The sequence below is a fragment of the Cetorhinus maximus genome, chromosome 14 (genome assembly GCF_964194155.1).
Source record: "Cetorhinus maximus chromosome 14, sCetMax3.hap1.1, whole genome shotgun sequence".
Lineage (NCBI taxonomy): Eukaryota > Metazoa > Chordata > Chondrichthyes > Lamniformes > Cetorhinidae > Cetorhinus > Cetorhinus maximus.
Genome location: NC_135892.1, coordinates 22,367,345 through 22,394,709, shown reverse-complemented (window position 1 = coordinate 22,394,709; position 27,365 = coordinate 22,367,345). Strand labels below are relative to the sequence as shown.

At 42.1% G+C, this 27,365-nt stretch overlaps 1 protein-coding gene across 1 annotated transcript in view; it reads right to left on the bottom strand.

The window, feature by feature from the left end:
- Positions 1 to 2,266: 2,266 nt before the first annotated feature.
- Positions 2,267 to 27,365, bottom strand: part of pygb (phosphorylase, glycogen; brain) — a 109,495-nt gene continuing 84,396 nt past the window's right edge. Inside the window, exons 15-20 of the mRNA XM_078556643.1 lie at positions 26,713 to 26,771; positions 22,691 to 22,832; positions 13,529 to 13,736; positions 10,410 to 10,544; positions 4,256 to 4,322; positions 2,267 to 2,599 (exon numbers count right to left, since the gene is read on the bottom strand). Coding sequence (XP_078412769.1) covers positions 2,447 to 2,599; positions 4,256 to 4,322; positions 10,410 to 10,544; positions 13,529 to 13,736; positions 22,691 to 22,832; positions 26,713 to 26,771 — 764 coding nt within the window. The 3' untranslated portion in view covers positions 2,267 to 2,446. The remainder of the gene's footprint in view (positions 2,600 to 4,255; positions 4,323 to 10,409; positions 10,545 to 13,528; positions 13,737 to 22,690; positions 22,833 to 26,712; positions 26,772 to 27,365) is intronic.

Genomic DNA, 27,365 nt, shown 5'->3' with positions numbered 1-27,365 from the left:
TGTGATTTGAACTGAATATTGTGCAATCATCAGAAAACATCCCCACTTCTGACCTAACAATGGAGGGAAGTTCATTGATGAAGCAGCTGAAGATGGTTGGGCCTAGGACTATATGCTGAGGAGCTCCTGCAGCGATGTCCTGGGACTGAGATAATTGACCTTCACAACCATCTTCCTTTGTGCTAGGTATGACTCCAACCAGTTGAGAGCTTTCCCCCGATTCCCATTGACTCCAGTTTTGCTAGGGCTCCTTGATGCCACACTCGGTCAATTGTTGCCTTGATGTCAAGTGCAATCACTCACCTCGGGAGTTCAGCTCTTTTGTCCATGTTTGGACCAAGGCTGTAATTAGGTCAGGAGCTGAGTGGCCCTGATGAAACCCAAACTGAGTATCCGTGAGCAGGTTATGCTAAGTAAGTGCCGCTTGATAGCACTGTCAATGACCCCTTCCATCACTTTGCTGATGATCTAGAGTAGACTGATGGGGCAGCAATTGGCCAAGTTGGGTTTATTTGGACATGACATACCTGGGCAATTTTCCACATAGCTGGGTAGATGCTAGTGTTTAGTTGTACTGGAACAGCTTGGTTAAGGAATGCAGCTAGTTCCGGAGCACAAGTCTTCAGTACTATTGTCGGAGCATTGTCAGGGCTCATAGCCTTTGCAGTATCCAATGCCTTCAGCTGTTTCTTGATATCACATGGAGTGAATCAAATTGACTATAATGGGATCAGGAGCTGGGTGGCTGTATTCTTGCGAACATTAACAAGAATTGTACATAGTTTTACTGTACCAGAACATGTCAGTGCACCAAAGCCTGTGCAGGGGCTGGAATAGGATGGAGATGGAGACCTAGTTAGTGACTTCAGTGTATCCAATTCTAAACAGGTTTCAGCAGAGGAGCAGTTTTTTTTGCTTACCCTCCTGGTCTGGGAATTATACCTAAAACAAAGAACAAAAGACTCCTCAGTGTCACTCATAGCTCAGTACTTGTACTCTCATTTTGGACTCAGAAGATTGGAGTCCTGCTCCAGTGACTTAACCACATAATCCAGGCTAATACTCCAATAGGGGTAGGGAGAGCTGCATTGTTGGAGGCGCTATCTTTCAGATGAGATGCTCTCTCAGGTGGAAGTAAAAGATCCCATTTCTTTATTTGGAAGAGGAGCCAGGGAGATTTTCACTAGTGTCCAGGCCAATATTTATCTCAACCAAATTCACTAAAATAGATGACTTGGTCGTTACCATATTGCTGATGTGGGGCTTTGCTGTGAACAAACTGGCAGCCCCGTTTCCTATATTGTCAATCCTGAGATATGAAAGACGTTAAATAAATGCAAATTCTTTCATTTACTAATACATTATGGAAACAACATTCCTGTTTTCAAACCATTCTTTTCATTATTTTTTATTTTCCCTTTGCTTCCATTTACCTTTTCTTGCTCCGGAGACTTTGGTAATGGTGAACAAGAGGTAGAAAGGGCGATTTGTAAACCAGACCAGGGAACACTGGTGCAGCAGAAAGCTGAAGGTCCCTATTCCAATGTACTCAAATCCAACACACTTTTTAACCACGCCCAGATTTAACACAAACGCAATTTTAAGAAACTGAATATATTAAAAATAAATCAACTTCATCAATAGATCGGGTTGGGTCCCTTGAAAACATTACAATGGATTGAGAAGGTATCAATAACTGAGTACATCCAGTAGGTCATTGTTTTACTGACTGTTCCCCTCTGCTGGCTTCACTGAAGAGATAAGTTTGAAATGCAAAGTCAATTTAAATGCCCAACAAATCAATGATACAAAAAGGCCAGGCCATGACTTTGAAAGAGGGAATCGCCACACGAGCACATTGTGAATGTTTTAATTTATTCTTTTAAATCCTCCCAGGTTTTGTTTCAAACCTTTGACTTGAGTGCTCATAACTTCAGTAAAATTCTCTCAGCGCTCATGCACAAGAAAATTGCTGACTTGCTTACATGTAATTACTGGTACTACAGTCAAGAGAATAACCATCAAATTAAACAGTACTGGCACACCTGTTAAAAGGCGTTAGTGGGAGAAACAGTGCAAAAGCCTACAATTCCAAACTAAGCTCTGCTCCCTGGAAACAGCCAAGATCACAAAACGTCTAGTGTAAACAAATCAAAATGCAGGCTCAAAATGTTAATCCTTTCTTTGAAGAGCAGACAAATATATAATTATATTAAAGAAATCTACATTAAAAAAAGCTGAATAAGGTAACAGACATCGAACATCCTTCCAGTTAAACACATTTTAATAAGGTACACAGTAATTGCGTTTTATAAAGACAAGTGTAATGCAAGGTCATTGCCATAATAAACACTAATCTGGTATGTGGGCAGAAGTATTAAACAAAAACACATCAGCTTAGATCGCACACACTGCCCATCTTGATAACTCGCAGGCACTTAACGTACTAAGCTTTAGGTTCATTAGGAGGAGGAATCTTCACATCAGAGGGCTCCACCCCCCAGATCTCTCTGGCATACTGCTTGATGGTTCTATCACTTGAGAACTTGCCACAGTTTGCTATGTTTTTAATTACCATCTTGGTCCATTCCGTTGGATTCTGTGAATAAAGAACGAAATTGATTTGCAAAACATAACTAGGAAAAAAAAACCCTCAGTAAAATACACAGACAGAACAGGCACGGTACCAAGGCACAGACAGAAACGGGACAGACTGACAGAAAATGACAGTCAGAGACTCTCAGACAAGAATAGGCACTGAGAGGCTGAGGCACTTAAACTGAGATACACATACAATCTATACAGAATATTTATTAACAGATAATTCACATCAATACTTTTCGGATGACATTTTACTAACCCCTGACTTGATTTGTGTAGTGGCCCATAGAACAGTAACTGGGGTCCATAAGTGATGTATTATGTGGCGCTTGCCAACATCTTAAGGTGAAAGGATTTTGTTCTATTTATTAAATGCTCAAAGTTCCAAACTTTAGAAAAATTTCAGCATTCAAGATTGTACTTGTGACTGCTCAATGAAGAGAGATAGTGTGGCGATTGCACATGGGGGACTACAGATTTAATGATCACTGTTTATGTCAATCAGTACCCTAGAATGATCAATAGTATTCTGAATCAAAACACATCTGATTGTATGCCATACCATTCACTGAATGTTACAGTACAGAAACAAACCACTGGTTCATCATATCACTGCTAGTGTGTTTTCTTTAAGGAGTCTAATCCCTCCCTGGAGCTGTTTCCCGCTCAGAGGCTGTGTAACAATTATTAGTGCTTGCATTTTACTTTTGTGCTTGCTGCAGTTGTTTAGACCATTTATAAGCAAGCTTGATTGGAATGAGGGAAATGTAACCTGATAAGGGAAATGTAACCAAGGCGTTTAACCCCACCTTGTGAAACTCAAGTTTTACATTTCTTCCCAGAGATAACTAGAATGTTGATTGGCGAAACGGGTTAGGTTTTCACCCTGGGAAATTAGCTCAAATCTAGCATGACGGAGCTGATGAAAAGTCATCTTTGTTATTTAACCATCAAGGTTTTACATGAAATTAATCTGTACCATTTCAATTCTGATCATAGACAGCACCTGATGAAGTGTTCCATGCTCCAACACTAATAATCCTCTCTGTGATGAGCATAAAACTCACTGATTAATGTGAATCAAATACCTGATCACCAGGCATTCAACTGCCTTCGCTGCAGATCTCATTAGTTGCTTGACTGAGGGGCTTCTATTTCTCCCTCTCTCTCGGCTTGGATATAACTTTAGAATTTTCTCTGAGTGCCCTAACCTATACTTTTTCCCTTCCATCGTCTGCCACATTCACATTCAGTTTCCTACATAGGATGGTGATGTGCCTTTCTTGCTGAGTGGTGTGATATCTGTGATGCTAGACTCTAGCCCTCTTTTCTGGGTAGGGCAATAATCGGTGATGAGCAACCACCGCATTTCCTTCAATAAACCTGTCCCTAGCGTTTATAGCAGCCCTGATGCACTGGTTAAAACCACGCAATGGATAATAGTTTTTGGGCACAGTAGATTGTGGGTATTGTAGCCATCATTAACGAATGACTGATGGATTGGGTGACCAATGGTGGAAGCATGGGGGTGGAGCAGTTGGAGGTAATGCGATGCAACCTCCTGCAACATAGCCTAGAGCTGACAAGCCACGGGGTGATTCACCAAATGTATTTGGAAACTACATTAACACAGTAAGCCCTGTAGGAGCCTCACCTTATAAAGCTCACTAACTTTCTCTTGACTTTTGATGTATGCTTCAAAGTCAGCAAACACTTTAAACCTGAAAGAAATGAAAACCAAGATTAAGTGCCCAATACAACGATTCTGCAAACAACCAGTCCAAAAAGGTTTATATTAAATACACCAGTACTTAAAACACAAATATCAGATAAAAGCATGCAGTTAATTGGAATAAATAACTCAAGTTTGTGTATGCATAGCCAGTGTTTCAAATGAGAACTTTAAAAAAATGCCAAAGAGCATTTGGTGTGTTTTGTCTTTTGAAACCCCAGCTAAATTAATTTCTGATGAATGGACACAAAACCTGGAGACAGCTGAGTGAATCGAAATTGGGGTGGAACCTGAGAATTTGGTGGAGGAGGAGGGGGGCAGTTTCTCACATCAAACATGAAAGAGTGGAGCTGGAGAACTGAAGGATGCTAAAGTAAACATTAGGTTAAATATTTGGATACCTAATATTTAGGTTTATTGTGTTTAGTATCTCAGTGGCTCTTGTTAAGCAAAGTAAATATTTTCATGGCAGGAGGGACCTGTTCAAGGCAAATGGGTTGTCACCTGAACAGAGCTGGGACAAGTATCCTTGAATGCAGGTTAACTAGTGCTTTGGGGGAGGATTTAATCTAATATAGAGGGGGTTGGACATAAAGATGTAGTAGTAAAAAGTAGAAACCAGGTGCACAGAGGACTGGGAGTGACTTGTAAAAAAAAAAAATACAATCAGTTGAGATCATTGAAAATACAAAGAGGTCCAACTAAGGTTTAGAGTGCATGTGTGTAAATATGCAAAGTATGGTTAATGGGGTTGGTGTGCTGTAGGCACAATTAGCAGCATCAGCATGTGATGTGGCAAAACAGGTCTGGCTCATAAAAGGGGGAAAATTGGGTGCTTAATATCCATGGATAGAAGCTATTCAGGAAAGGTAGAAAAAGGAGGAGCAGTTTAGATTAAAGTAAGTATTACAATGCTAGAGGGAGAAGGCCTTTGAGAGGTTAAAGACAATCTATTTAGTTGGAGTTATGAAACAATAGTGTAGCTATTATGCTTCTTGATGCACTTTGCAGGCCACTAAACAGTGGGATGGAAATAGAAAAGCTGATTTGCAAATAAATTACTGAGCTACAAGAATAAGGAGGAATAAGGCAAGACAGAAGATTTCAGCGAACTGAGAAGGGATCTGATCTGGGTGAATAGAAGTCAAAGTCTGCCAGGCAGAAATATAATGGGAAAATGGACAGCCTTAGAAGAGGAGATAGCTTGGGTGCAGTTGATAAGTACATTCCCACAAGGGCAGGCAACCAAAGCCTGAGCTTTCTGGATGAAAGCGGCACTGGGGTATAGGATGGAGCAGAAACAGGGGACGTATGACAAATATCAGCTTGATGATACAAGAAACACAGTCAGGCTGAATGTAAAATTACAGAGAAGTGAAAATGAACTAAGAAGGGCAAACAAAATAGAAGGATAGATTGGCCGCAGACATGAAAGGAAATCCAAAAGTCCTCCATTAGCATACTAACAGGAAATGGGTTGTCAGGGGAGCAGAGAGGCCAGTGTGGCACTAAAATGGAGACTGTTCGGCGGAGGACGCAAATTTGGCTGAGTGTTTTGCACTGGTGTTTACCAAGGAAGAGGACTTTGTCAAAGTTCTGGTAAACAAGGAGGCTGTTGGAATACTGGATGATAAAAAATAAGATAAAAAGGAGATACTAGAAAGGCTGGCAGTAATTAAAGTGGATAAGTCACCTGCTCCAGCTGGGATGCCCCCTAGGTTACTGAGGGAAATAAGGATAGAAATGGGAGGTTCTGGCCACAATCTTCCAATCCTCCTTTGATAACAAAAGGAATGGAGGATTGCAAATGTTTAAAAAAAAGGGGAGAATGAAGAACCTGTAATTTCAGGCCAGTCAGCTTAATGGCAGATTTGGGGACATTTTTAGAAATGATATTCTGGGAGAAAACAAACAGCCATTGGGCAAGCAAATGACAGCCAACAGTGATTTGTTATGAGCAAGTCCATACCACATAGTATGACCTGGACAACATTCAGGCATCGGCTGTTAAATAAACATTCGTGTCACACAAGGGCCAGGTAATAACCAGCTCACAAGGAAGAAATAATCTAACCATCTTCCCTTGATGTTCAATGGCATTATCATCGCTGAAACCCCCACAATCAACATCCTGAGGATTACCATTGACAAGAAACTCAACTGGACCAACAATACAAATACTGTGGCCACAAGGTAAGGTCAAACGTTAGGAATTCCGTGGCAAGTTACTCACTACCTGTCCCTTCAAAGCCTGTCCACCATCCACAGGGCACAAGTCAGGAGTGTGTTGGGTCCACATGACATGAAAAGAAATCCAAAACTTTATTCTTTTGCCATGTTTAAAAAATGGACTTTCTGCTGAACCAAAAATGATGGCTGCTACATGACAACAGGACTGGCCCTTTGTTCTGGCAGCTAACACCAGGAAATACAGGACCAAAAAAAAAAATCCTCTCAGCCTGTGGAATCTTTCAGCTCATTGTACAGACCCCTTGCATCAATGAAGGTAGAGGAAGTGCAGAGAAACCAGCTCCCCAACCTGAACTATCACAAAAGAGAGCGATTGAATCTCATTATGCCTGTTGTTAACAGACTCATCTCACACCTGGGCCTGTCCAGGTTCATTTCAAAATGGGACCATTGAGGGAACAATGGAATTCTGGCCAGAAGCACAGAAACTGATTGTCAAGTTGCAATTAACTATTAATGGGCCATGTCACATGATCCAAGCCTCTGGCCTTCTGGGCAGTTTTAACATTACATCTTTGGCCTCACAGGCAGACTGCTGTTTTAACATCAACTGGAAAGTACTCCAGCTGCCCGGGTGAGCAAGCAGTTGGCCACCATCTCAACTCCTTGAAGCCTGCTTGATTTTTAAAAGTCTCTGACCAACACCTGCCAAGGGTCTAAGCAGAGAAAGCCCATCGTGTTGCAGCACCATTCATATCAAGGATTTTTGTGTTGTCATCTTCAACCAGAAACTCATTGGGACTGAACTCAACCACAAAAGAAACACGCTCTGGATTTTGACTTCTCGGATTCTTTAATATTCATTTGTGGTTCTTGTACTGTTACTATCCATAGTTATAAAATTTATTTTTTTATTCCCCCCCACCCCCCACTTTACTGTGTGTGTGTTGTAGAGTGGGAAGTTGCAAACGCTCCTCCTCCAGGTTTTGAAATTAGAATAAATGAACCTTCTGTTAATCATAACAAGACTTTGCTGAGAGTTATTAATAAATTGACCAAACAAACCGAGGGTTTGGGAGAACACACCCCAGCTGCTTACGAACAGTTGACGAGAGGAAGGTAGCAGTTTGCCTGTCTCTCTCCTGTCCATAACAGGAATTGGGGACTCGTCTCAGATAGACCCATTACAAGCAAACCAAAAGTTGATCAAACAAGAAAATCTGACCAGAGTCCAAATCTAAGACATGATCAGAATCTGATATAAAAGCAACCAACTGGAAGGTAAGAGGGAAAAAAATTGGTGGCTGGGATGATTTTTAAAACCCAAGAAATTTACAGCAGCAAATTTCCTTCTCCTAACACTAAGAAAATGGCAACTTTCGATAAACAGATGTGGGTAAAGCAAGGAAACTTAAATGGCAAAACATTAGCATTCCTGACCACAGAACAACTGAAAGCAGTAGCTAGGGAGGTAGAATTGAAACTACCCAATAAGGTGAAAAGAAGTGAACTGATCCAGTGGCCGGTTAAGCACTTGGACTTCACTTATCAACCAGAGCAGGTAGACGGGGAGTTCAACTGTGACTCTGAACCCCAACCCCTAGCCAAATTTGAGCTGGAAAAGCTCAGAATACAGCTATACTTTCAGGAGAGAGAGAGAGCTAAGGAAAGGAAAAGAGAGAATTCCAGCTCAAAAAATCTAGAATGGACTTAGCAGATCAAAAGGTGGGGGCGGGGGAGCGGGCGGGCAAGGGGAAGGGGAGAGGGCGGGTGGGGGGGGGCGGAGAAAGAGGGTGGGCGTGGCGGGGAAGAGATGGCTGGCAGCAGTGGGAAGAGAGGGTGGACAGGATGAAAGGGCGGGAGGGGGAGAGCAGAGAGAGCTGGAAGCTGTGAGGAAAAACTTCTCTCTACTTGGGGTCAGCCCCTATCTTCCTACCCCAGAACCAAATCTCTGAGTCCCTTAAATATGTTTGAATTTGGGAATGAATCTCAGACAGTGACTTGGAATGCTTTTTCATCAGTTTTGAGAAAGTGGCAGGACAGCTAAAATGGCCATCTGCAGTATTTTGCTTTCATCAGATATCTGGACTTTTCTAATTCAAGGACAGCTATCAGGGAGAGCCCAAGTAGTCTACTCCATGCTGACTCCGGACATGTCCAAACAGACCAAGGCTGTCATCCTTAGTGCTTATGAGCTAGTCCCGGAGATACAATGCCAGCAATTCCACAACATTCGTAAGTTTACAGAGTTCGAACGGCTGAAGCAAATTGCATTCGACCGGTCAGTCTGCTCTTTAAAAATATAGCACACCTACGAGGGATTGTGTGACCGGATATTGGTAGAGGAATTTAAAAACTTCTTACCCTCAAACCTAAGGATGCACTTGGAGCAGAGGATCCTCACAGCCAGGGATGCAGCTGTCACAACAGACAGCTACAACCTCATCCAAAGGCTTAGAAACTCAGGCAGGCACTTTCCAAACCACTCCTCTTTTGATGGCACTTTCCAAACCCGCGACCTCTACCACCTAGAAAGAGGAGGGCAGCAGACACATGGGAATACCATCATCTACAAGTTCCCCTCCAAGCTACATATCATCCCGACTTGGAACTATAAATCACCCATTGTTCCTTTACTGTCGCTGGGTCAAAATCCAGAACTCCTGAACTACACTGCGGGTGTACCTACACTGCAGTGGTTCAAGTCACATCCCATGTACACATTTTTTAAAAATACATTGCATAAAATAAAAACTATGGTGTCAATCAAAACTTCTTATTTCACTTATATGAAGTGACAGAACCAGTCATGTGGCTGAGTCTAGTGCAGAAAGATTACAAGGTGCATAATCAAAATGGAGGCAAATGTACAGATCACTCTGTGAATTTATCACAATCATAACTTAAGGAAACAACAGCAGAAATTGTTGAAGAGATACTTCCTCACTCTGACAGCTTAATGGTACTTAGTGTCTAAGCACCAAGATTCAGTGTCATGGAATATGGAGTTTTGGCTGGTCTATTATACTTGGTTTCTCATTTCAGCTGTACTGGATGAGAACACAAGACCCTACCTGGGCAAGACCTAGTATCAAGCATCAATCCAATTCAGAGCCCAAGTTATTGGTACACCAGGTTTAATACATCAACTATTCAACATTAGCTCTCACTTAGCACCTGTATGACCTGGCTAGTTGAAATGTCATGGGTGACAGCTTGACGTGAAGAGGGAGCTATCATTACTAAAAATCAAACAACCCAGAAGGCCCCAAGGCCATGCATGATATATTCTATTATATAGTTCAGAAGGTTTATTTTAACAAAAGTCATCAGGTACACACTTTGTAAGAAAGTATTTTAAAAAATATTTTGGAATTGGGTCCTGAAACCTGGGATTGCTGCAGAATTCTGAGGGCAAATTTTATAAGAGCTCTCAATTTCAACATACAGCAGGGAAGGATAAAAGCTAGGGAAAAATATACATACTTGTATATATATACTTGTGTAAAGCATCCAATAGTAGAACATTATTACTACATTTGATGTAGGCATCTCTAGCATCCCTAGTTGCCTAACTTTGGTGCAACTGAGTGCTTTCTAGGTCGCTTCAGAGTGGCAATTAATCACATTAGTGTGGGACTGGAGTCACATATAGGCCAGGCTGGGTAAGGATGGCCAATTTCCTTCCCTAAAGAACACTAGTGGACCAGTTTGGGTTTTTAACAGTTTCATGGTCACATTTACTAGATTTTTAAACAATTCAAATTTGCCAACTGCCATGGTTGATTTTGAACTTGTTCTCTGGATGACTCATCCAGTAACATAGCCATGTGTTACCATGTCAGTGAAAGTCCATCAGTGGGTATATCTGTCTGATGCCAGTTACCTGTCATGATGCATCAACATGTTAACTATATCTTTAAATAGCTCTGGCTCTTTAGGGGAAAAATATCCAACGGAGATCTGATCCATGGCTTGTCTCAACTCTGGCAGCTTATCGAAGTAGTCTCTGGCATTGTACCTGCACAGGACACAAAATCAAAGAGTAATTTGTACACAAGCTGTTCTTCCACAGGTGCAATTAAGGATCTTTACAGACAGTGGGTGGCCATTTGGGCTATCAAGCTTTTTTGCTTTTCATGGCTGATCTGCATCTCAACTCCATTTACCCATCTTTGCACAATAAAGATGCAGCTAAATCGTTTCCTGGGCTGCCAAACGCTATGTCTTTTAAGGGTCACTTGAAACAGGTGAGAAACTAGAAACACCACAGAAGAAAATATCAGATAAGAATAATCAACTTTCACAGCAATGCTCCTCCTGTAATCGTACAGGAATACTGATGGGACAAGATTTGGACTGTGTCTCTGGGAACTAGTTATCTACAAATGCCATTTACAATTCACAATCACATTCATGGTGTAAATGAACAGGCAGACAAAATGCATCACCTCACACTTCTCAGCATTAAGTTCCATGCCACTGCTCTGCCCATCGTACCAGCCCATCTATATCATCCTGTAAACTAAGGCTTTCCTCCTCACTATTTACGACATCACTAATTTTCGTGTCATCTGCAAACTTACTGATCATCCATCCTATATTCATGTCTAAATCATTAATGTACACAGCAAACAGCAAGGGTCCCAGCACCAACCCCTGCGGTATGCCACTCATCACAGGCTTCCAATTACAAAAACAAACTTCGACCATCACCCTGTCTCCTGCCACTAAGCCAATTTTGGATCCAATTTTCCAAATTGCCCTGGATCCCATCAGCTCTTACCTTCTTGACCATTCTCCCATGTGGGACCTTGTCAAAGGCCTTACAGAAGACCATGTAGACTACATCAACTGCACTACCCTCATCTACACAACTAATTACTATTTTCCATTAGTTTCCCTACCACTGATATGAGGCTTACTGGCCCGTAATTACCTGGTTTATCCCCACTATCCCTCTTGAATAATGGTACCACATTCGCTGTCCTCCAGTCCTCTGGAACCTCTCCTGTGGCCAGAGAGGTTTGAAACTTAGTGTCAGAGCCCCTGCAACGTCCTCCCTTGCCTCACATAGCAGCCTGGGATACATCTCATCTGGGCCTGGAGATTTATCACTTTTAAGCCCACTAAAACCGTTAATACCTCCTCCCTTTCAATGCTAATTTGTTCAAGTATATCACTATCCCTTCCCGATTTCTACACCTACATCGTCCTTCTCTATACTAAACACAGATGGGAAGTAATCATTTAAAACCTCACCTACGTCCTATGGCTCCACGCACAGATTGCCACTTTGGTCCCTAAATGGCCCTACTCTTTCCCTGGTTATCCTCTTGCCCTTAATATATTTATAAAATGCCTTGGGATTTTCCTTTATCTTGCCTGCCAGTGTTTTTTCATGCAACCCCCCACCCCACTTCGCTCTCCTAATTACTTTTAAAAAAATGTCCCCTTACACTTTCTATACTCCTCTAGGGATTCTGCTGTTTTCAGCCCTCTATCTGTCATAAGCTTCCTTTTTTCCTTCTTATCCAATCCTCCATATCCCTTGACATCCAGGGTTTCCTGGACTTGTTGGTCCCACCCTTCGCCTTTATGGGAACATGTTGGCCCAGAACTCTCACTATTTCCTTTTCAAATGACCCCCCACTGGTCTGATGTAGACTTTCCTACAAGTAGCTGCTTCCAGTCCACTTTGGCCAGATCCTGTCTTATCATATTGAAATCGGCCTTCCCTCAATTCAGGGCCTTTATTTCCAGTCCATCTTTGTCCTTTTCCATAACTACCTTAAATCTTAGAGTTAAAGTCACTATCCCCAACTCCCCCACTGACACTTCTACCACTTGCCCGGCTTCATTCCCTAAGATTAGGTCCAGTACTGCCCCTTTTCTCTTGTAGGACTTTCTACGTGCTGGCTCAAAAAGCTCTCCTGGTTGCACTTTAAGAATTCCGCTCCCTCTAATCCTTTCACACTAAGACTATCCCAGTTAATATTGAGGAAGTTGAAATCCCCTACTATTATTACCCTATTATTTTTACACCTCATGAGTTCTTCCTACATATCTGCTCCTCTATCTCCCCCTGACTGTTTGAAGGCCTATAGTACACTCCCAGCAAAGTGATTACCCCCTTTTTGTTTCTAAGTTCTACCCATATGGACTCATTTGAGGAACCTTCTAATATACCATCCCTCCTTACTGCAGTAATTGACTCCTTGATCAACAATGCAATGCCACCTCCTCTTTTACACCACCACCCCCCAACCCTGTCACGCCTGAAAATTCTATACCCTGGAATATTGAGCTGCCAGTCCTGCCATTCCCTTAACCATGTCTCTGTAATAGCAACAATATCATATTCCCACGTGTTAATGAACACCTCAATTAATCTGCCTTACTTGTAAGGCTCCTTGTGTTAAAATAGATGCAACACAGTCTTGCATTACTCCCTTGGGCCTCAACAGGTATATATTTGCTCTGCCTTCCAGACTGACTTAGTGTATCTTCTTTATTTGGCTGTGCATCACCCCCTACTGTATCTCCACTCTATCCCAACCCCCCTGCCAAATTAGTTTAACCCCCCCCACCCAACAGCACTAGCAAACCTTCCCGTTAGGATGTTGGTCCCGTTTTGGTTCAGGTGCAACTGGTCCGACTTGTACAGGTCCCACCTTTGCCAGAAACAGATCCAGTTATCCAAGAAGCTAAAGCAGGAGTGCTACTACTGAACCATGGCTGATTCTCGATAAAGCGAACAAAGGATCAAAGGAATTGAGTGTATTTAAGACAGAGATAGATAGGTTCTTGATTGGTAAGGGGATCAAAGGTTACGGAGAGAAGGCGGGAGAATGGGGTCGAGAAACTCATCAGCCATGATTGAATGGCGGAGCAGACTCGATGGGCCGAATGGCCTAATTTCTGCTCCTATGTCTTATGGTCTTATGGAACAAAGGGATCTAATCACTCTGTTGCTGCAAGTCATCATGTTAATTTAATACCAACCCCTTTTTATCAAGTGCCTCAACATCTTCTACTCTCATCCCAAAGATGAAGAGGTTCTCCTCTCCTGCCTCTTCTGCCATTTCTACGTTAGCACCATCCATGGTCCCTATTGTCAGGGCTCCGTTCAGCATAAACTTCATGTTCCCCGTGCCGGATGCCTCTGTACCAGCCGTTGAAATCTGTTCGGACAAGTCTGACGCAGGGATCACTGTCATGAGAAATGAAGGGAGAGCGGGGGAAAAAAAAAAGCAACAGTTTAACTCCATTGTTTTAAAATGTTGACAATGTTTCACTTCTCTTTTTAATGGGTTGGTTCTTTCAAATTAAAGTTTCACCTTACAGCAACAACTTACATATAGGGTCTTTAACAAAGTAAAATGCCCCAAGGTCTTACACAGGAGTGTAATTAGACACAAATTGATACTGAGACTCATAAGGCGATATTAGGATATCACCAAAAACCTGATCTAAAAGGTGGGTTTTCAGCAGGCTCTTAAAAAGGAGGACAGAGGTTTAGCGAGGGAGTTCCAGAGCTTAGGGCCTATATAGCTGAAGGCACAGCTGCCAAAGGTGGGGTAAAAGATTCAAATTTAGAGAAATACTCTTACCAATTATTGTCAATAGCTGTTTTATTACCACATCAGATTAAGAAAGACTTAAATTTATATAGTGCTTTTCACGCCTCATAACATCCAAAAGCACTTCACATCCAATGAAATACTTCTGAAGCCTGTTCACTGTAGGGAGACGCAGCAGCCAATTTGTGCACAGCAGGGTCCCACAAACAACAATATGATAATATCCAGGTCATCTGTTTGAGTGATGTAGGTTGAGAGATAAATATTGGTCAGGACACCAAGCAGAGCACCCCGCTCTTCTTTGAGAAGTGTCATGGTATCCTTTACAGCCATCTGAGAGGAGAGGTGCAACCTCGGTCTAACGTCTCATCCTAAAGTGCAGCTCTCCTTCAATACAGCACTGTGGTGTCAGCCTAGATATTACGCTCAAATCTGTGTACATGAGCCCACCCTGAAACACACTTGAAACCTTCTGACTCAGAGGTACATGTGCCACCACTGAGCCGTGCCTGACACCAGAGGTAAATGAGGAACAGTCTTAAGTTGATGACAGAAAAAGAGCAAAAAGACACAGTTGACCGAAAGTCACAGTTCAGCTTGTCTGTAATTGTACACAAGGCAGTTTTTTTTCCTTTAATATTGCTGGAAGAAATGAACAACATGACAGAGGTGTTCCACTGATGGAGTTGTTTTGCTATATTTCTCCATAAAAGTGAAAGAAAATCATGGAAGTATTTTGCGTTCAAAGTCCACATTGACTCTTGGAAAAAAATGTAGTTATGATCCGCCTGAAAAATTGGTGGGACCAGATTCAATAGTAACATTCAAAAAAATAGTTATACTTAAGGAAAAAAAATGCAGGTCTAGGGCGAAAGAGCAATGTAGTGGGAATAACTGGATATCTCTACCAATGAGCTGAAAGAGGGAAGATGGAATAATACATCATAGATGGAAGCAATTCAGCCCAAGTCAACTTTTGTGCTCTATGGAAACTGTCTCAGAGTCAGAGGTCTACAGCACAGAAAAAGGCCCTTTGGCCCATCGAGTCTGCGCTGGTCAAACAAGTACCTAACTATTCTAATCCCATTTTCCAGCACTAGGCCCATAGCCTTGTAATGACATGGCATTGCAAGTGTACATCCAAATACTTCTTAAATGTTATGAGGGTTTTTGCCTCTACCACCTTTCAGGCAGTGAGTTCCAGATTCCCAACATCCTCTGGGTGAAAAACTTCTTCCTCACATCCCCTCTAAACCTCCTGCCCCTTACCTTAAATCTATGCCCCCTGGTTATTGATCCCTCCACCAAAGGAAAAAGTTCCCTCCTGTCGACCCAATCTATGCCCCTCAATTTTATACACCTCAATCATTTCCCACCTCAAGCTCCTCTGTTCCAGGGAAAATAACCCCTGTCTATCCAATCTCTCCTCATAATTAAAACTCTCCAGCCCAGGCAACAACCTGGTAAATCTCCTTTGCACTCTCTCTAGTGCAATCACATCCTTCCTATAATGCGGATTCCAGAACTGCATGCAATACTAGCTGTGGCCTAACCAGCCTTTTATACAGTTCCAGCATAACCTCCCTACTCTTATATTCTATGCCTTGGCTAATAAAGGCAAATATCCCATGTACCTTCTTAACAACCTTATCTACCTTAAGGGACATGCACACCAAGGTCCCTCTGATCCTTGGTACTTCCCAGGGTTCTACCATTAATCGTATATTCCTGTGCCTTGTTTGTCCTGCCCAAGTGCATCACCGCACACTTATCCAGATTAAATTCCATTTGCCACTGATCAGCCCATCTGACCAGCCTGTCCATATACTCCTGTAATCTAAGGCTATCCTCCTCACTATTTACCACGCCACCAATTTTCGTGTCATCCGCGAACTTACTGATCAACCCTCCTACATTCAAGTCTAAATCGTTTATATATATCACAAACAGCAAGGGACCCAACACCGATCCTTGTGGAACCCCACTGGACACAGGCAATCAGTCACAAAAACACCCCTCGACCATCACCCTCTGCTTCCTGCCACTCAGCCAATTCCGGATCCAATTTGCCAAATTGCCTTGGGTCCCATGGGCTCTTACCTTTATCAGTCTCCCATGCGAGACTTTATCAAAAGTCCAAGTAGACCACGTCAAATGCATTGCCCTCATCTACACACTTGGTCACCTCTTCAAAAAATTCAATCAAATTGGTCAGACATGACCTCCCCTTAACAAAACCATGCTGACTGTCCTTGATTAATCCCTGCCTCTCCAAGTGTAGATTAATTCTGTCCCTCAGAATTGCTTCCAATAGTTTCCCCACCACTGAGGTTAGACTGACTGGCCTGTAGTTCCCTGGTTTATCCCTTCCTCCCTTCTTGAATAACGGTACCACATTGGCTGTCCTCCAGTCCTCTGGCACCTCTCCTGTGGCCAGAGAGGTATTGAAAATTATTGCCTGGGTCGCTATCTCCTCCCTTGCCTCACTCAACAGCCTCCTTCCCAACAGGGTTAACTTATGATGTCGTTGGTATGGCAGACCCCCCCTCTATCCAAATGTTTGTTTTTAATGGCCTTCAATTTGTCTCAACCTGGGAACAGACAAAGAGCCACCCAACCACAGGACAATGCAGTCCCTGCTGGATGTGCACTGTGCCTTGGCAATACCTTTCTTTAGGACCCAGGAACTTTATCTTTAGGGTTTTCACCCACTCCGCCTCAGTCCATTTGCTGTTGATAAACTGTCAATCATGCTTTTGTTGCATCATCTGTTCCAATGTTTCTTTGGCTAGCCTCCCATCCTCCACACTCTATAAACTAAATCCTCCTAAATAATGCAATTCCCTCCCTAAACCTATCTGCCTCTAGCCTTCTCTCCTCCCTTAAGTCACCCCAAGCTTTTGGTCACCTCTCAATATCTCAAGCAGCTCAAGTGTCAATTTTTGTCTGATAATGCTCACGTGAAGTGCTCTGGACATTTTACTACATTTAAAAAGGTGCTTTACGAATAGGTTGTTGTGGTTGAAGGTTTCCAGTCAATGTGAGGTGTTCACACTCAAATACTAGAATTTCTCCCAATGGCATGGACAGGAGGGCCAAAAAGGTTATTTTAATTTTTCATTGATCACCTGTAAAGCCAGATTTGGAATACTGTGTACAGTGTTGGACACAACCTCCAAATGACACTGATGCACTTGAGAATTAAGGCTTCAAAAAAAAACGACAAGAAACAATTCCAGACTTAGGCCTCTAAACTACAAAAAGAATCTTAAGGGCTGAAACTGCTTTCGCTGACTAAATTAAATCATGTAAATGCAAATGACCTACATTTAACCTAAGAGTTGTGATTAAAGAACATGGGTTCGAGGTTAGCAAGCCTCAGGAAAGATTAAAAATTCCACACTCCCCTGCCAGTACCTCCTCCCCAATCTGAATAATACCCTTGAAAATAGTATTTGATCCTATGTTGATTCCCTCTCTCTCTCTTCAGGTACCATGCCCCAACAGGGTTTGGTAACCTTGGACCTCCATGTTAATCTTGTTCAAGAGGCATGGATCATCTTCGTTGGCTGTACATTCATCCAGTTTGCGAGGCACTTTACAAAGATCATTCTTTGTTTACCTCTCTCTCTTTTACCATCAATCTTTCCCATCAGCATCAGACTTTGAAATGATCATTTATTATGTGCCCAAAAAATTTCAACTGTCTCTTCCTCCTTCTGCTGATCTTGGTCAGCAGAGTTCTTTGGTCTCAGATTTTACTAGCACCTCTTCATTGGTAGTGCAACTTGCCCAAGATATCTTCATTAGTCACCTCAAAAACCACAACTCTGTAGCCTCAGTTCTTCCCTGCATTGCTTCACTGATCATGCAGCACTCCCTTCTGTATGTCAAAACTGGTGTAATGTAGCACTCCGAGATTCTCAGCTTTGTTTTCATTTTGAGTTTATCATAATCTTTTGCATTCTTTGCAATAGATCTTTGGCCATTCCAATCCATCGTCTTATTTCTCGGTCACACTTACTGCCCGATGTTAACATACTCCCTAGATAACAAAATTTGTCCACCTGTTCGATCTTTTCATTTTTCACTGTGATCTTACATTCTGGTATGATTTTTTTTTGACACTTCTAGACATTTTGTTTTCTTACAATTTAGGCTCAACTCTTTCTTCTTACTTTGACTCACTACTTCATCCAAAATCTTTTGAAGTTTCTCTTCAGAGTCAACAACAAGAACAGTGTAATCGGTGTATTATTAAAGTTGTAATCTCAAACAAATAATCCAGGAAGATCTTCAATCTCTCTAATAATATTTTCATTATACCAACTGAATAAATCTGGGGAGAAAAACATCCCTTCCCGGCCCTCTTTTAATCTTCAAAAAAATCACTGATCGTTCTTAGCTTTTACAGCTGCAATTAGCTCCCAATAAAGATCACTAAACATCACTCGAAGATCTTTGTCATCAAAGCCAGAAGACTAACATGCTCATCAGTTCATGTTTCACCTTGTCAAATGTCTTACCATAATCTATAAAACACATGAAAATATATTTTTTCATCTCTTTGGCTCTGATAGCATGCACACCATAAAGGAGCGCATTTCTTGTTCCTCTATCTTGTACAAAGCCACACTGAGGAGCTGAAATTTATGGCTTTATCTTGCTCCTGGCCCTATTCATCAGTACTTGAAAGATTTAGTAATGTGGCTCATCAGACCAATAATGTGATGGAGTTCACATTCAATTGCTCCAGGCTTTTTAAGGAGCACAATAAATATTGATTTACTCAAGTCTTCTGGGAATTCTCTTGTGTCATAAACTTCATTAGATATGAGTTTGAGTTTGTCTATTCCAAAGCCTTCTAAGCTTTTAATTTATTCATCTGGGCCTTTGGCTTTATTGTTTTTCACTTTATTTATTGCTGTTCTTACTTCGTCTTTCATGATCTTTGAACCATCCATGTTTTTCTTAATTGCTGGCTTTTCTTCTTGTCTGTTGTCCTCAAATAAGTCTTTATGTGTTCAGTCCACCTTGCAAGCACTTGGTCCCTTTCCATGATACAAACATACGAAATAAGAGCTGAAGTAGGTTATTCAGCCCTTCGGGCCTGCTCCACCATTCAACACGGTCATGACCAATCTGTTTGTGTTTCGAGTTCTACATTCCCATCTACCCCCAATAACCTTTGATACCCTTGCCTAACAAGAATCTATCTACCTCTGCCTTCAAAATACTCAGTGATCTCTTTTGCACTGTGTTCTGAGGCAGAGAATTCCAAAGTCACACAACCTTCAGAAAAAAATTTCTCCTCAGCTCTATCCTATAAGGGCAACTTCTAATTTTGAAACAGTGTTCCCTAGATCTGGACTCACCCACAAGAGGAAACATCCTTTTCACGTCCACCTTGTCAAGACCATTCAGGATCTTATATACATCAATCAAGTTGCCCCTCACTCTTCTAAACTCCAGTGGAAACAAGCCCAGCTTGTCCAACCTATCCTCATAAGACAACCCACTCATTCCAGGTATCAATCTAGTAAGCCTCCTCTGAACCGTCTCCAACGCATTTACATCCTTCCTTAAATAAAGAGACCAAAATTACACAGTATTTGAATGCAGTCTCACCAATGCCCTGTATAACTGAAGCACTTCATTCTTACTTTTATGTTCAATTCCCCTCGTAATAAAGGACAGCATTCCATTCGTCTTCTTGATTACTTGCTGTACCTGCATACTAACATTTTGTGACTCATGCACGAGAACATCTAGATCCCTCTGCACCTCGGAATTCCGCAGTTGTTCCCTGTTTAAGTAATACTCTGCTTTTTTTATTCTTCCTGCCAAAGCGAACAATTTCACATTTTCCCACATTGTACCCTATCTTCCAGATTTTTGCCCACTCACTCAACTTATCCACATCCGCCTGAAAACTCCTTATGTCTTCTTCACAACATACTTCCCTACCTATCTTTGTGTCATCTACAAATTTAGCTACACATGCCTTCGCTCCCCTCATGTAAACGATGTAAATTGTTAAAAGTTGAGGCCCTGCAGGCCTCCACTAGTCACATCCTGCCAATCGGGCAAAGACCCATTTATGCATACTCTTTTCTGCCAGCCAGCCAATCCTCTATCCAGGCTAATATGTCACCCCCTACCCATGAGCTTTTAGTCCACAATAACCTTTGATGTGGCACCTTATCAAACGCCTTCTGAAAATCCAAGTACAGCACATCTACAGGCTCCCCTTTATCCACAGCACATGCTGCTCCTTCAAAGAAGTCTAAAATTGGTTAAACATGATTTCCCTTTCACAAAACCATGCTGCCGCTTCCCAATTACCTTGTATTTTTTTTTAAGTGCCCAGATATAACCTCTTTAATGTTCGACTCTAACGCCTTCCCCACGACAGACGACAAGCTAATTGGCCTTTGGTTTTTTGCCTCCCTCCCTTCTTGAATAGAAGGGTTATATATGCTACTTTCCAGAAAGTAGGGAATTTTGGAAAATTAACACCAATGTATCCACTACCTCATTAGCCACTCTTTTAAGATCCTAGGATGAAGTACATCAGGACCCAGAGACTTGTCAGCCTGCAGCTCTATCAGTTTGCTCAGCACCGCTTCCCTAGTGATTGTAATTTCACCAAGTTCCTGTCTCCTCTGCCTCCCAATTTACAGCTATTACTGGAATGTTTTTTCTATGATAAACTTCCTCATGTCTCCCTTCGATGCATCTACCAGATGTATACCCAATTTTTCCTGCGATTTCCCCAATGTCTTTATGCAATATTTTTGAATCTGTGTTTTTAAACTTTTTCCATTCCTTCACATTTTTTTGTTCAATCACTTTTCCTTTTCTTCAACACAGTTTTGTTTGATCCTTTTATCCAATTCCTGATATTTCTGTTGATCTATTTGCTTTACTTCTGTGCTCCATCAGGTCTAATATTTCATATGTTGTCCATTTTTGTTTCTTCCTCTTTTAATTTGGAATGGTGCTTTTTGATGACTCGAACACTGATGCTTTGAACATTTCCCATGTTGAATGGTTTCCTTGGTCTTAAAGCTGTTTGAAATGGTTTTGAACATCCACTTTAATTTTTTTTTAAAAATTGAGCTCTCTGTATTGATTAGTTCACAATCTAGTCTATTTAATGTCCCTGTTTATTTTCCACCAACTTCATCAGCTTTATTTTGATGGTGCAAACTACATGGTCACTTCTGCAGTCAGCACCCAGGTAAGCCTTTGCTTGTTGAACAATGTTGATTACTTTCTTCAAAAAGGAGCTGTTGAATATATATCTGCGATGATACATAATGGTGCACTTAAAGCTAATCCTCATTTAACCATTTATTGTCCATCCTTAGTTGCCCTGAGAATGTGGTGATATGGCTTCTAGCCATTTCACACAACTGGGTGACTTGCTAGGTTGCTTGCAATGGCAGTTAAGAGCCAACACATTGGTGAGGGACTGGAGTCACACATAGTCCTAAGTAAGGACTTCAAAATTTTTTCCCCAAAAGGACATGAGTGAAGTTGGGTTTTAGGGATGATCTGACAATTTCATGGCAACTTTCACTGATAAAAGCTTGTTATTTACGTTGTTTTTAAAAACTGCATTTAATTCTTAAACTGCCATGGAAGGGTTTCTACTCATGTTCTACGGATTATTGATCCTGGCTTCTAGTACCCATACATATTGCTGTAACAGTGTCAGTAGTGGACGACGATGGGTTGACACTATCTTTCTATGGAAGTAGTTAAATAATGGAGAAGTGAGATGCATGAAGTTCTGAAGAGGAGTCATATTGAACTCGAAACATGAACTCTGTTTCTCTCTCCACAGATGCTGCCAGGCCTGCTGAGTTTTCTAGGATTTTCTGTTTTTATTTCAGATTTCCAGCTTGTGCAGTATTTAGCTTTTATATTATTGAGATGGATGAATGCTCTATCCTTAATTTGTCTCTGAGATCAGGGAGCATTTATATAGAACTTTCCCTTGGGAGATTAAATAGACAGGGTAGAGTCCACAATAGGATAGTTTGTGGCTAGTCCGTTGAAGGACTTCTCTCATTCATACTTTGCTCTTTAGGGTTGAAGATTTTTCAAACAACTATATGATACGTCTTCACTTAAGCTATTTCCTCCAGTGGGGAATCTAGAGCAAGGGGGCATAAAATTAGAGCTGGGCCATTCAGGGGTGATGTCAGGAAGCAATTCTTCACACAAAGGGTAGACGAAATCTGGAAATATTTCCCCTCAATCCTAAAAGCTGTTGAGGCTAGATCAGCTCAAAGTTTCAAAACTGAGATTGATAGATTATGAGTTATAGGGCTAAAGTGAGTTAAAATGCAAAATCACAACTGAAGTGTAGAATAAACTCATGGGGCTAAATGGCATATTTCTTGTTCCTACATTGCTCTTCCACTATATTGTTATATAAATTTACAGCCAAGTGTTTCTGAAAACTGGCTCAGCTGAACCACTTCTCATAGTTTTTGTTTTCTCTCTGGCAATAGCCAAAAGATTTCAACACATACAAAAAAGAGGGTTCGATTCCTGTGACTGTCTGCAGTACCTTTTTCAGCCAGAGACACCCGGTAGTTCTCCAAGTAGATGACCTTCAGTCTGTCGCCCACAATGGGGTCATTGTTAACAACATTTCCAACCGAAGTGATGAGTTTGATGATCATCTTGGCCATGTGGTAGCCCGGAGCTGCCTGTAAAGAACCAGGGGAAACACACTGAGCAGATAGCAAGGCCCAGCTGTACAAGAGACAACTAGCAGCTTCACTGGTAAAATGGATACATAGTTAGATATGGATCAGTTGGTGAGCGATCAAGGAATAATAAAATTATGTAATTTATATAAATATAGAAATAATGAAGTCAGGATGCAATATCATATTAATCATCTCAAATACCTCAATAGATCACTCTTAATCTTCTATACTCAAGGGAACATAATATAGCCCTTGCAGCTTTCCTCATAATTTAGTCCTTTTAGCGCCAGCATCATTATGGTTAATCTGTGCTGTGCCCCATACAAAGTCAATATACCCTTCCTGAGGTGCAGTGCCTTGGCCAAAGGCAGTGCTCTAAATGGGATCTAACTAGTGCTTTATACAACCATAACATAACTTACATCCCTTTGTATTGCAGCCCCCCTGATATAAAGGCCAACAAGGTACTTTTGAATATGTGACAATTGTGATAATTATAAGTCTGAACTCGAGGAAGACAAATGAAGGTTAAATGACTAAAAACAAAAAGCTACTGCGGATGCTGGAAATCCAAAACAAAAACAGAATTACCTGGAAAAACTCAGCAGGTCTGGCAGCATCGGTAGAGAAGAAAAGAGTCGACGTTTCGGGTCCACACGACCCTTCAACAGAACTGAAGTATAGTTAGGAGAGGGGTAAAATATAAGCTGGTTTAAGGTGGGAGGGGCGGGGGGAGAGAAGTTGAGGGTGGGGTGGTTGTAGGGACAAGCAAGCAGTGATAGGAGCAGATAATCAAAAGATGTCACAGACAAAAGGATCAAAGAGGTGTTGAAGGTGGTGATATTATCTAAGAAAAGTGCTAATTAAATTCTAATTAATTCACCCCACCCCCACTAGAGCTGTACCTTGAGTGTCCTGCCATCCATTCTTAATTAGCACTTTTCTTAGATAATATCACCACCTTCAACACCTCTTTGATCCTTTTGTCTGTGACATCTTTTGATTATCTGCTCCTATCACTGCTTGCTTGTCCCTACAACCACCCCACCCTCAACTTCTCTCCCCCCGCCCCCCACCTTAAACCAGCTTATATTTCACCCCTCTCCTAACTATACTTCAGTTCTGTTGAAGGGTCATGTGGACCCGAAACATCGGCTCTTTTCTTCTCCACCGATGCTGCCAGACCTGCTGAGTTTTTCCAGGTAATTCTGTTTTTGTTTTACTCAAGAACAGCTGTCTGGGGAGCTACTGCAGCCTCAGGATGAAGGGCAAGATCTGCACCAGACTTCCAATATAGAAGCACAGTCACCCGATCTGACACTCAGATACCATCTCAGATTCCAGCAACAAGCGCATCTTAGAGGGTTCATTAAAGTTGGCATATGTCCACGGTGAGTCATTGGGAATGAGTGGATTGCAGCCAGGCCAGGGCTGTTAGTTGATCTGCCAGCTTCCTGGAGGGCAATTTTGCAGATGAGTTCTGCAGGGGGGCTCAGATGAGGACTTCAATGTGGAACAATGTTGATGAGCATACAAACAAGATGCTTGGTACATTGACAGGCCTGCCAGACAGCAGCTCATCACTGTCAGCTTGGAGGAGTCCAGCTCCAATGTGGCACAGAGCACCGCAAAGAGCTTGGAACCTATCCTTTCCACCGTGGAAGTGGTGGCCAACCCCTCAACACTTGGGGACCCAGCCATAATGCAGCATCTGGTGGCTGCTGTCTCAATTTTCATTGCAGCACAAGCAGAAACCACTCAACATCTCAGTGCTGCAGTGGAAGTTCAGATGAAACTCATAGGAGATTCATTCTTGCTGCCATGCAGAGTGCCGTCATCATGGCTACAGATCTGAGTGTTCAAAGGGGCATAGCAAACTTTCACAGCACTCCAGCAATATGTCCTGAGGTACTGCCTTGGGTGAGTGGGACATTATTCACTTTGCTTGTAAGAATAGAAAAGCAGATGATATTTTTAAAAAGGCATGAAACTTGTAAATGTTGATTACAGATAGACTTGGGTGTGCTCTTATCAGAAATTCAAAGTTAGCATGCAGGTGCAGCAAGCAATTAGGAAGGCAAATGGCATGTTGATCTTTATTGCAAGGGGACTGGAGTATAAGAATAAGGAAGCCTTGCTACAATTGTATCAGGCTTTGGTGAGACCACACCTGGGATACTGAGTGGGGTTTTGGTCTCCATGTTTAAGGAAGCATATACTTGCCTTGGAGACAGTACAGCGAAGGTTGGTCCCTGGGATAAGAGGCTAAGTAAATTGGCATACAATCTCTGGAGTTTAGAAGAATGAGATGTTATCTCATCGAAACATAGATGATTCTGAAGGGGCTTGACTTGGTAGACACTGAGGGGTTATTTCCACTATCTGGCGAAGCTAGAACACGAGGGCAGGATAACGAGTTGATCATTTAGGACTGAGACGAGGGGAAACTTCTTCACTCAAAGGGTTGTGAACTTTTGGAATTCTCTACCCCATAAGGTTGTGGATGCTCCATCGTTGACTATGGTTAAGGCTGAGATAAAAAAAATTTTGGTCTGTCAGGGAACCAAGGGATATGGGGCGCAGACAGCAGAGCTCAAGATCAGCCATTATCATACTCAATGGCAGAGCAGCCACAACGGCCATATGGTCCACTCCTGCTCCTAATTCATGTTTTTGAGTGGCAGTGGCACTGTGGAGCACAAACTGTTCTCTCTCAGGTAACAGCATTTGTGCTCCTACCATTACCACCCCACCAATGCTTTTGGCATTGCCTGTCAGTCAGCCAGCCCATTCCCAGGTGGTGCAATCTAAAGCTGGGCCTGTTAGGCCAGAAGTGCTTGAGGCGGTCCTCCAAGGCTCCCTAAGTGAAAGTCAGTGGCCTTCCACCAGCCGCGCTGCAGGTACAGGGGCAGCACTGCCTCAGAGAATGAGGACAGACAAGGAAAAATAAGTGAATAGCTGTTTCTTTTGTAGTAGTGAACACGTTATTGGATGATGATGTTATGGAAAGGTTTTTGCTGATCTTATTGCAGTATTTTGGCTAAACAGGCACCGTGATGAGATGTCAGAGATGGATGGAACGTGGGGAGTAGTGGAGCAATGGTGATGAAATGATGACAACCTAAGGGCACAGCTTAAAATAAGAGGTCTCCCATTTAAGATAGAGATAAGGAGGAATTTCCTCTCTCAAAGGGTCGTTAGTCTTTGAAATTCTCTTCCACAGAGGGCAGTGGAGGCTGGGTCATTGAATATATTCAAGGCAGAGTTGGTCAGATTTTTCACTGTCAAGGGAATCAAGGGTTATGGGGAACAGGCAGGAAAGTGGAGTTAAGGCCACAATCAGATCATCTGTGATCTTATTCAATGATGGAGCAGGCACAATGCTCCTATTTCTTATAATCTTATGAAATTTGATGCCAGGCAAGGGCATTTGGACAGATGACCATAAGTTTGCCAAAGAACTAGGTTTAAGAAGTGTCTCAGAGGAGCAGAGGGAGATAGAGAGGTGGAGAAGTTTAAGGAGTGAATTCCAGAGATTAGAGCCTAGACAGCTGAATGCCAATGGTGGGATGAAGGATGTGTGGATGCCAAGGAGGTCAGAAATGGAACAGTGCAGAACTCACAGCAAGTAGGAGGGCTGGAGGAGTTTACAGAGATAGGGAGGGATGAGGCCATGGAGGGATTTGAACACAAGGATGAGAATTTTAAAATCAAGGCATGTCTCATCTTACTGTGTTTCTGAAAGCTTGGTCAAAGCACTTCATTCAGGCAGCTACAAACACACCCTCAATGCCCCGAAACATTTGCTTCTGTAAAGGAATGTGACTAGCTGCTGAAATGAGATCCCTTCACTGTTTTTGTTTTTCCTTTTCCTTACCTTCCCTCCGATCAGGACCGTCCTTGGCACAAAGGTTTTGTTCGGCTCCTTTTTGATGCCTGAAAGAGAAGGGAGATCATTTCAAAATAAAACACTATTGCTAGTACCTTGGATCTTGTGTTTAGAATTGCAATGAGAGCATCTACGATTATTAATTAAAACAATTATTAGCTCAGCATTGACGAATGGTGGAATTACATTTTAAAAATTCATTTTTGGGATGTGTGCATCACTGGCAAAGCCAACATTAATTGGTCATCACTAGGAGCCCTTCAGAAGATGGTGGTGAACTGCCTCTTGGACTGCTGTAGTCCATGAGGTGAAGGTACTCCCAGTGTAACTAGGTAAGAGGATCCAGGATTTTGGCCCAAACATGATCAAGGATTGGCGATAAGTGTCCAAGTGAGGGTGGGATCTGACTTAGAGGGGAAAACTTGGATTTGGATTGAAGTGCTTTAGCATACTCTTTAGACAGTACACACTACAGCCAAGGTTTCTTTTCATCTTGGTACAGCAAATCCTTAAATTCACTCCACTGTTATTGGTTCTGAACTAGCCTGAATCATCTGTGTCCCGAGTCACTCTTTACATCGTCTATCCAGCACTTCCTTTGTCCTCCTTGGCTTCTTAGCTCAATGTAAACTCAAATTAGG